Source organism: Lepisosteus oculatus, chromosome 2 (assembly GCF_040954835.1).
Source record: "Lepisosteus oculatus isolate fLepOcu1 chromosome 2, fLepOcu1.hap2, whole genome shotgun sequence".
Classification (NCBI taxonomy): domain Eukaryota; kingdom Metazoa; phylum Chordata; class Actinopteri; order Semionotiformes; family Lepisosteidae; genus Lepisosteus; species Lepisosteus oculatus.
This window is the reverse complement of record NC_090697.1, coordinates 76,074,142-76,084,877: the sequence shown is the minus strand read 5'-3', so window position 1 is coordinate 76,084,877 and position 10,736 is coordinate 76,074,142. Positions and strand designations below refer to the sequence as shown.

General features: G+C 55.4%; 1 protein-coding gene across 1 annotated transcript; it reads left to right on the top strand.

Moving 5' to 3' along the window:
• Positions 1-746: 746 nt before the first annotated feature.
• idh3g (isocitrate dehydrogenase (NAD(+)) 3 non-catalytic subunit gamma) lies at positions 747-10,674 on the top strand. The gene is made up of 13 exons (XM_069184095.1): positions 747-859; positions 2,174-2,221; positions 3,402-3,499; positions 3,832-3,947; positions 5,094-5,154; positions 6,025-6,157; positions 6,279-6,412; positions 6,507-6,609; positions 7,247-7,393; positions 7,598-7,692; positions 9,087-9,147; positions 9,444-9,556; positions 9,690-10,674. The coding sequence occupies exons 1-12, from the start codon at positions 779-781 to the stop codon at positions 9,546-9,548; spliced, it is 1,182 nt and encodes a 393-aa protein (XP_069040196.1). The 5' UTR covers positions 747-778; the 3' UTR covers positions 9,549-9,556; positions 9,690-10,674.
• The last annotated feature ends 62 nt before the right edge of the window (positions 10,675-10,736 follow it).

The following is a 10,736-nucleotide window of genomic DNA, read 5'->3' as shown; positions in this document are numbered from 1 at the left end:
CACACACAAGTGATGTGACAAGTCAAGACAGAACAATAATAATTCCTTTCACTTATACAGCGCTTTTCTGGACACTCCACTCAAAGCGCTTTACAGGTCCTGGGGATCCCCTCCACCCCCACCAGTGTGCAGCCCCACCTGGATGATGCTCCAGTCCTCTCACACACACCAGCTCTCAGTGGGGAGGAGAGCAGAGTGATGAAGCCAGCTCAGAGAGGGGGGTTATTAGGAGGCCATGATTGGTAAAGGCCAGGGGGAAATTTGGCCAGGACACCGGGGTTACACCCCTCCTCTTTTCAAGAAACGCCCTGGGATTTTGAATGACCACGGAGAGTCAAGAATTCAGTTTTATGTCCCATCCAATGGACGAGGCCGTTTTTTTACAGTATGCTCCCCACACACCAGCTAACAAAGAACATATTTTCAGAGCCAGGACTCCTAGGAAATTAGTACAAAAGGATCTCAGTTAGAAAACTAGACAGAGCAGTGCCACCAGTCTGTGGGTGACAAAGAGTAAGTGTCCTCGGATAGTTTTGGTGGAGATGTTCATGAATTTTAGTTATATAAATAAGTATCTCTTACATTCATATACGTCCAGCAAAAATATGAAATATCGGTTCATAAACGTTAGCCCCCGTAGCGCTAGGTTCAGCTTCATATAATAATGCAGCCTCCCGGCGTCAGGGGGCGCTAGACTACCGGGGGCGCTGTTTTGTCACCGGCCTGCCCCGCTTGACGTTTGAAGACGCAAGAAGCCCAGTGTCTCCGCACTGTCAAGATGGCGCTCTGCTGCTCCGTGCTCGCTGCCTCAAAGCTGCTCAGACCCGCATTAACCGGGCGAGTGGGGGGCTCGGCGAGGGTAAGACGTTGCTCTTTTTCTCCGCCGCGCTTTGTGAGCCGGTGAGCCGGTGAGCCGTGCCCGGGCAGGCGATGGAGCTCCCTGCGGTAGGATGCGACAGTGAAGGCAAGGTCAGGGAAGCGCTGAGGATGTGGGGGAGAAGGTAGAGGTTTAGTTTTAATTCAGCAGTCGTGTGGTGTTTCGGGAGTGACTCCCGATTTCAAAATGCCAGCTGACCACAGCGAAATTATACTTTATTTTTCTTTCCCCCAAGCGAAGTATAAACGCCTGCCGTGCCTTTCTGCGTGGGGCTGGGCTCTCGCTCTCGCTGCTTCTGCTGCGGTGTTGGAGCACGGTCCTCTGTGGTGCTTGGTGTTGTGTCAGTGCCTTTCCTCCCAAAAGCTTCTGTTCTGGGGTTGTGTCATTGTCTCTGTGATCGCGCTAGAGCTGTGTGGTACTTCTTAGTGCTTCTTGAATCTGTTCTCTGTGTTTAATAACGCCACAGATGACATGTTTTTTTATCGTGAACTGGGACTGCACTGAGACGGCAGGGGTGAGAGAGGAGCAGCTTTCTCTTGAGAGTTGATGCGCTCTGCTGTGGCGGAGGGGTTATTGACTCCTGCGAGGGAGTCAAGGGGAAGACATGGAGGAAGAGGGGCGGTGAAGGGACAGGTTGTCTCCGGTTCTTCGTCACGCTGACCCCTGACAGATTTGCTCGTTATTCTGTTCTACACTCGCCACGGTGGAGCTGCCTGTGTGCAGCTGTGCAGTCCGACTGTGGAGTGTCTTTATCGTGAGTTGCTGTGGTGTTTCAGAGTGCAGTTGTAAGCGCACAGGGCCCTAGTAAAGTCACTGACAGAGCGGTACAGTATGATGTTCAAAGATGTGCCCAGGCTGCTTTGAATGCATAGAGACGTAAAAATGTGCTAGCTAGCTGCCTACCTGTTCATTATTAGCAATGAACCATCTCTTCCTTTACAGCCTGTGACAGTACAGCCAGCACCGTTGTTCCCCTGAAGAGGATCGTGAACCTTTTCCTCTCTCTTTAATGCTGCTGTTCCTCTTGTCCAGTTTGTCTGTGGGACACCCATGCTGCGTCTTGCACGATGCAGCTCGTTGCTGTGGATTTGTCCTGTAGTTTGGTTGAGCGCTCTTCTCCGTTACCCTCCGTGGATTTCTGTGGTTGTCTGTTGAATCTGTGCAGTGTGTTGAGAGATGGCCGCTTGGCCCGTCCAGCCTGATCTGGTTCTGGTAGTTATCTGATCCTTGGGCTGAGGTGCTTTGTAGAAGTGAGTTATTAGTAATAACAGCCCGGTGGTTTCCTTGTCTTTGCAGGTGTTAGGAGCGGCGGTGACCAGTCAGAGGCAGAAGTCGACCTCCTCGGTGAGTAGTCTCTCTGCAGAGCTCCCTCTAGTGGACAGGGAGGGTATTAGCAGGACAAGGCTGTCCTGCCTGAAGGACAGCTGCTGTGTACTATATATACAGTACACGTTGATCCAGACTCGGCTAATGGCCCGTTTTCTGTCCAGCGCTTCTGAAATGTGTTGAACTTAAAATTTTGAATTTATTCTCTCTGTATCTCAATAAATAATTTCAGCAGACCCAGGGGGAATAAGACCCCCATTGTATAGCTGTTTGAGCCAGCAACCTTTAAAGATTTTCAGTCACTGAAGCACATTATGCTGACAAACTGGATCAGGAGGTGGTCTTTTCCACTTTTCACTCTTTGTCTGTGCCATAGGTCCTTTTTCTCAACAGGACTAATATACCTCTTACTTTAGTTTAATATACCTTTTAACCTCATCTTGTCACATCTCAAGAAACTGAGACTGAGGAAAACCAGGTTCCTGCTGTAAGTGGTGCTGGTGGACCAGTAGGTGGCGCTCTGCGCTCTGGACTAGAATTCCAGTATCCCGGTATGGTGCTGCAGGAGATTCTGTCCTTTGGATGAGACGTTAAAATCAAGGTCCTGAACGTCATGTGACACTGTTCCTTCTTTATCGTGTTGGTGAGGTCATTTCTCACTCCTCCCCCTGATCAACAGCTAACTGCGTCTCCTCTCTTATTCCCTGCCTCCTGCTTTCCTGCGCCCGCCCTGTGCTGCTGACCGGAGCCAGATCATAGTGAGTACGGTTCTTCCCTTGAGCCTGCCTGCCCTGCGGGGCTCAGCGTCGCACAAGCACACCCGCAGAATGCCTGCAGACACGGCGCTGTGCTGATCTGTCTCGCCCCGGCATGCCAGCCACTTGGGCTCACGTCCTGTACTGAAACGGACGAGGACATCCGGGCTTTGAAATTGAAGGAAATGTTGGAATTGTGCTGTAGTGTAAAATGGCCAGTGCTGACAGTGTTCCTTGGTGATTCGGCATCTGTGACACAGAAATAATTTAAGGAGCAGCAGAGCGATCTCGGATCTCGGATGCCGAGCTGTGTCTGGTTGAGTGTGCGCTGGTACATCAGTGGCCTGCAGTGTTTTCGTTCACAGGGTTGCGTGTTTTAGAAATCACACCCATGCCCACGCAGAGCTGTCCTTGTGTGTCTCACTCGCCCGTCTCCTCTACAGCCCCCTCCAGCGAAGTATGGCGGCCGGCACACCGTGACGCTGATCCCAGGCGACGGCATCGGGCCCGAGCTGCTGAACCACGTCCGCGAGCTCTTCAGGTGCACAGACCTGCCTGTCGCCGCTGCAGGCACTGACCATCCTGCAAATGTACTGTCTGATGCACGCGCAGACTGACGCTAATCTGCTCTCACTGCACAAAACCACAGGCGTCGACTGACGATGTACTGCGCACTCTGTGTGACTCTGCTGGTATACACTATCGCTTTCAGACAGTGGCTGTGCTGTCAACACTGATGCATGCACCCTGTGCTGCACACATTGACCCTTATGTACACCGCACGCAGTGTGTGACATCGTGCTGTAGACTGTCATGTAGAGAGGGCATTGTACAGTGCGAACAGGAGGTTGTACCGTGTGTCTTGTTGCACAGGTTCTGCTGTGTGCCTGTGGATTTCGAGGTCGTCAATGTGAACTCGTCTCTCACCGAGGAGGATGACATCAACAACGCCATCACCGCCATCCGCCGCAACGGGGTGGCGCTGAAGGGTCAGTGTGCGTTTCCTGTTGCGCGGTGCATACGGGTATAGGCAGTATGAGTGTTCTGCATAGTTTGTGTATTCAGTCCAAGTAAATTTACAAAGGATTCCAATAAAGAGTAGAGTATGGCCAGCAGATATATCATCCTGGAACTCAAAACTGGCAGTCCGGGGAAAAACTAAGGCTGCTGCTGGAAGAGGTGTTAGTGGGGCCAGCAGGGGGCGCTCAGCCTACAGCCTGTGTGGGTCCTAATGCCCCAGTATAGTGACGGGGACACTATACTGTAAAACAGGCACCGTCCTTTGGATGAGACGTCGTCCCCGGCGTCCTGGCCAAATTTTTCATTGGCCCTTACCAATCATGGCCTCCTAATAACCTCCAACTATGAATTGAGTGTACTGGTGCACTATGGCTGCCGTCACATCATCCAGGTGGGGCTGCACACTGGTGGTGGTGGAGGGGATCCCCATTACCTGTAAAGTGCTTTGAGTGGAGTGTCCAGAAAAGCGCTATGTAAGTGTAAGCAGTTATCATGAAGAGTACACTGAGGTAAAAACAACCTGAATGGCACAGTGACATGTGATATGCATTGTCGGCAGTGCAGAAACCCAGCCCGTAGAGGGCAATGTGAGTCTGAGGTGTGTGGGGTGAGGGGGCAGGAGCACCAGTGTGTGCTTCAGAGCGGTCCTGACCGAGGAGGTTAACAGCCACACCTGAAGCACAGCTGAGAGAGTCCTGGTGATGAATTTTTGTACAACAACATTGCTGGGCTGTATTTACTGCTCCGGGTTAAAGGCCAACCTCAATGGAAACTGCAGTATTTCTCTCGGTCTCGGCCAGCGGGTGCTGAACACTCGCATGGTCCTGTTCCGTTTGTCCAGCTAATCCCACACTTGAACAGCGTGGGAGATCAGCTCTTTCTCCAGCTTGTCTGTCCCAGGACCTGCAGACATAACCATTTTGCGGACCACACGTCTTGCCTCTCCACACATCTAATAGAGATGTGACCTTTAGTTTAATCCCGTTCATTTTTTTGTTCTCCTTTGTGACTTTTCAGAAATTCCACGACACACCCATTTAATATCTAAAGGCACGCAGGTTGAGAGAGACTGAATAATCCAGCGACTCCGTTTCTTTGTGCGTCTGTCTCTCCAGGCAATATCGAGACCAACCACACCTTGCCTCCCTCCCACAAGTCCAGGAACAACCTGCTCCGGTGAGGCTGCTCCCGAGCCCTCTGCGGCTCTCCGAGAGTCCTGGGACAGCCGGGGCATGGCTCCCCACAGTGTGGGAGATTCAAGAAAGAGCCTGACACTGGTGGGCCCTGCCAGCGGTGGGGTACAGATCGCACTCCCAGTGCGCAGCAGACGGGTCCAGCGCAGGTCTTACTGAGAGCTGCGGGCTCAGTTAGGCTCGTTGATGAGCAAGGTGCCGTGAGTTTATCGTGTACGCATGCAGGAGTTGATCAGCCACAGAAGCAAAAGGCAGTTCAAAGCACCAGCTGGAACTCTTCTCATTTATATAGACAAGCAGTTACAAAAACAAGCACAAAAAGGAATAGATAACACATTTGTGCAGTAAAGGGTAAAGCAAAGATATCGCAGGACAGCTCCAAACATCCACTCCCTACTCGTCTTTGAACATTATCTTTAAGTCCAGCGCAATTTCAGTTCAGTCTGTTGCTCCTGTTACTTCTCAGGCAGTCCAGACAGCTAAGAGCTACAATGCGCTCTTAACCTTTTCCTTCAGAAGTGAGCTATCAAGTGCTGGATGTCTCAGGCTTGTTGGTTGCTTTTGATTGTTTGTAGGAACAGTGACTTGGGAGTTAAAGCAGTGTAAAAAATCTCTGGGGCTTCCTCGTTCCCGTTTGTGCAAGAGCTGTCTGTTAAGAGGCGAAACAGACTGAAAAGCTATCCAGGAGGCATGCCCCAGTGAGGCACAGCTACGGTTATGTCTGGTCTATTGGAGGATTTTATTTTTTGGTTATTCGGTCAAGGGAAAAGTTGTTTTTGCGCACTTCGGAGCAGGCGGCTGCCTGCCTGCGTGTGTCTCGGTGTTGATGTTGGCGTCACCCCCCCCCCCGCAGCACCAGCCTGGACCTGTACGCCAACGTGATGCACTGCCAGAGCCTGCCAGGGGTGCAGACGCGACACCGCAACATCGACATCATGATCATCCGGGAGAACACTGAGGGGGAGTACAGCAGCCTGGAGCACGAGGTGAGAGGGGAGGAGGGTGGGAGAGCCGGCGAGGGAGGGTGGGAGAGCTAGAAGAGGAGGGAGGGAGAGGTGTCGGTCAGTGTTGTCAGTATCCCTGTCCTTCCCTCTCCCCGTCTGGCAGAGTGTGCCGGGGGTTGTGGAGAGCCTGAAGATCATCACCAAGCTGAACTCGCTGCGCATCGCCGACTACGCCTTCAGCCAGGCGCGGCAGAAGGGTCGCCGCAAGGTCACCGCCGTGCACAAGGCCAACATCATGTGAGCCGACCGCGTGCCGCTACCACGGCGACCGGCGCGTGCGCCCCTGCGTGCACTCCCTCTGCACGCTGACCCTCCGCCTCTGTCTCTGCAGGAAGCTGGGCGACGGCTTGTTCCTGCAGTGCTGCAGGGAGGTGGCGTCCGGGTATCCTGACATCACCTTTGACAGCATGATCGTGGACAACACCACAATGCAGGTAACGCGCTGCCGTCCTCCTTACGGAAAGCTGCACCCTGGCAGGGGCTGGCAGGGCATCGACATTCCTGTTGGGAATGGGGCATGTTACGCAGAGGGTGGTGGGAGTGTGGAACAAGCTGCCCGGTCATGTTGTTGAAGCTGTTCCCCTGTCTTCTTGAAGAAAACAGCTGGATGAGACCCTAGGATCAATTAACTACTGTAGACCAAATTGGCTAGGTAGGCTGAATGGCCTACTCTTGTTGGTAAGCCTTCCCCAGTGGACTATCTTTGTAGAGCAGGGTCTCTGAATCCTGGTTCTCAGGTTGCATTGTCCTGTCGTGAAGTTGTGTGATGATGATGGAATATTTGAAACGGTGGAAATTCCTGTCTCCTTTTTTAACTTCTTAACCCCTCTGCCTCTCTCCCAGCCTCAGAGGGCAGCAATATGTGTGTGTATTAAGCCCTCTGCCTCTCTCCCAGCCTCAGAGGGCAGCAGTATGTGTGTGTATTAAGCCCTCTGCCTCTCTCCCAGCTTCGGAGGGCAGCACTCTGTGTGTGTGTATTAACCCCTCTGCCTCTCTCCCAGCTTCATTGCAGGCTTGCTGTGGAACAGTGTGTGTACTAACTCCTGCCTCTGTCTGCCTCTCTCCTCCCAGCTGGTCTCCAAGCCTCAGCAATTTGATGTCATGGTGATGCCCAATCTCTATGGCAACGTGGTGAGCAATGTGTGCGCGGGGCTGGTGGGCGGACCAGGCCTGGTGCCGGGGGCCAACTACGGGCGCGACTACGCCGTCTTCGAAACGGTGAGTCCGTCCCACTCGCAGGGGAGAGAGGGGCGCAGGGGTAGGGTGAGGCGGGACGGGGGGAAAACGAGAGGAAGAGAGTGATCGAGCTGGGGGTAGACCGAGAGAGGAGGAGAGAGAGACTAGCCCACTGGGCTGAAGGAGTCTTTGGAGTCCTGACTGCCCAGTAACTGTCTGTCTCGTCTGTCTCTTCTTTTCACCAAGGCCACTAGGAACACAGGAAAGAGCATCGCCAACAAGAACATCGCCAACCCCACCGCCATGCTGCTGGCCAGCTGCATGATGCTGGACCACCTGAAGTGAGTCAGACGTTGTGGAGTGACTGCGCTGCCGCTCACTGCCCCGTGCTGTGTCTGAATGTACAGTGTACACTGCCTGCCCTGCCCTGCCCGGTGTCTGAATGTACAGTGTACACTGCCTGCCCTGCCCTGCCCGGTGTCTGAATGTACAGTGTACACTGCCTGCCCCGCCCTGCCCGGTGTCTGCATGTCCCCCAGGACACTGCCTGCCCTGCCCTGCCCTGTGTCTGCATGTCCCGCAGGTCACTGCCTGCCCTGCCCTGCCCGGTGTCTGCATGTCCCGCAGGTCACTGCCTGCCCCGCCCTGCCCGGTGTCTGCATGTCCTGCAGGTCACTGCCTGCCCCGCCCTGCCCGGTGTCTGCATGTCCCGCAGGTCACTGCCTGCCCTGCCCTGCCCTGCCCGGTGTCTGCATGTCCCGCAGGTCACTGCCTGCCCTGCCCTGCCCTGCCCGGTGTCTGCATGTCCCGCAGGTCACTGCCTGCCCTGCCCTGCCCGGTGTCTGCATGTCCCGCAGGTCACTGCCTGCCCTGCCCTGCCCGGTGTCTGCATGTCCCGCAGGTCACTGCCTGCCCTGCCCTGCCCGGTGTCTGCATGTCCCGCAGGTCACTGCCTGCCCTGCCCTGCCCGGTGTCTGCATGTCCCGCAGGTCACTGCCTGCCCTGCCCTGCCCGGTGTCTGCATGTCCCGCAGGTCACTGCCTGCCCTGCCCTGCCCTGCCCTGCCCTGTCTGCATGTCCCGCAGGTCACTGCCTGCCCTGCCCTGCCCTGCCCTGTCTGCATGTCCCGCAGGTCACTGCCTGCCCTGCCCTGCCCTGCCCTGCCCTGCCCTGTCTGCATGTCCCGCAGGTCACTGCCTGCCCTGCCCTGCCCTGCCCTGCCCTGCCCTGCCCTGCCCTGTCTGCATGTCCCGCAGGTCACTGCCTGCCCTGCCCTGCCCTGCCCTGCCCTGCCCTGCCCTGTGTCTGCATGTCCCGCAGGTCACCGCCTGCCCTGTGCTGCCACTCCAGTGCACTTCACTATTTTTATACTATTTTGGTACTGGGTGAAACATCCTACTTCTGTGGCAGTGGAGAAGAGTGTCTCTTTAGCTGAGCTCTGTTCTACCCTTTAGGTAGAACAGATTAGGTAGTAATTAGGTAGTAAAGGGCTTTCAGTCGCTTTCGACCAAATGGGACCAAAAGTTCAGATTTGTCCTTTTAGAGGCGTCTCCAGTTGTATGAAATGTGGCTCTTCCTCAGGTAGTCTGAGCAGGCCGCTGTTGAGGCGGGGCTGCTGGTCAGGGACTGGTTCAGGCTCAGGGCCAGTAAGGGGTTGGGGGTCACCGTCACTCACACAGAGTCTTGCTCTTTCTCCTCCTGCCTCGCCCCCCCCACCCCGCGGTTCTCGATCCAGCCTGCACACCTACGCAGCGATGATCCGAGGCGCCGTGCTCAAGACCATGAACGAGACCCGGGTAAGAGTCGCCCCAGTGCTGACCCTCGACCCCCATGTGGACTTGGGGGTCCGGGTCTGTTCCACTTCCTGTTTCCTGTGTTTTGTAGTGAAGGGCTGGCGGGCGGGGGGGGTGGCTGAGTGTCCAGGCAGGTGTCTCCGCAGCTCTGGGCTGCGCTCGCCGAAAGAGCGTCTCGGCCGTCCTGTGCTGGACTGCGCCCTGCTGGAAGAAGTGCTTCAGCTGAGCTGAAAGACTCCGGGCCCCCCGCGCGCTGACATCCGCACCCTGCTTTTGACTGTGGCCTGTTGTTTCCCCAGCTGCACACGGCGGATATCGGGGGTCAGGGCACGACCTTGGAGGTGGTCCAGTCCATCATGAGGCTGATTCAGAGCAACGGACCACAGACCACCCTAGCCTACTGAGTCCGCAGGTAACACTGAGCCTCCCTGACCACACAGGGGGCTCCACCTGAGCCTCCCTGACCACGCTAGTGCTGCCACCTGCACACAGGCCGGGAGTCCTGCCCCACTCTCTCACTCTGCACCTCTCCACTCTTCTTCCAGGAGGAGGGCTCTTCGACAGCAGTCTTCGGAAGACCCCGTCGCCCACAGCGTGTGTCTATTTCTCCTTGCTGCTCAAACCTGTTGTCTTCTAAAGTCGTCTCGGAGAGACGGGGCTGCTGGGGGGGGTTCGGGGCTCCCCCTTCCCCCCCACTCCCCTGCTCTCCCGGGCCTGGCTGCAGGAAGCACTTTGCCGATGAAATCCTTCGCTTCCTGTACCCAGACGGACGCTCTTCCCCTGCGCTGGGACTTGTGGCCTGTTTGGCTCCGGGAGTTCTGCTCCTCCCAGGGCGGGTCGGGGAGCGTGCCGGCCCAGCCCCCCGCCTCTCCCCGTCTCGGGCTGCAGGAGCGAAAGGAATTCTCCGGGAGCCGGAGGAGGTTTCCGTGCCTGCCTGCCTGCCTGGAGCGCCGGGGAGAGCGGCCGGCTCTTCTTGGTTTCACTGCGGAGCGACGGCAAATCCCAGGAGTCAGGAACTGCATCCCGTGTGGCTGAAGGCACGCAAGAGGAGAGGGGTCTCCCGTGGTCCGGCGCTGGAGCCCCACTGCTCGGCCGTGTCGGCCCGCGTGTGTACCCGTGTACTGACCGACACGCTGGCAGGTCGGTCCTGTTAGGGGATACTCCGAGACTTGTTTTCCATTCCTTACTGCCTTGGTTCCCTGTCTGTTTTGCTCCTATAATGTTTCTGCCGCAGAGGTTTGGAGACAAACATCCCCAAGAACGTATGAACCCCACAACAGAACAGACCACACCAGCTGGGATGTGCTGTTCTGTTGAATGTTCATTTCTGTTTTCACAAATACTGTATGTGGCTGTTGAGAAGGGTTTTCCCCTGTTAGATGTTCTGACCATATGCTTCTGTGCCAGAATAAGATATTTATTGTGGGTTTGTGTTCATTATGAATGTTACTTCTCGCTGTTCCCTGTGCATGCTTCACGATTAAACAAGCCCTGCACTCTCCCGGCAAAGAGGAGAGTGGGCAAACCATCCATTTTGTCTCGTTTTTGCAGTAATACAAAGTCTGTTGTCCCTGCAGGAGGAGCAAATCTTA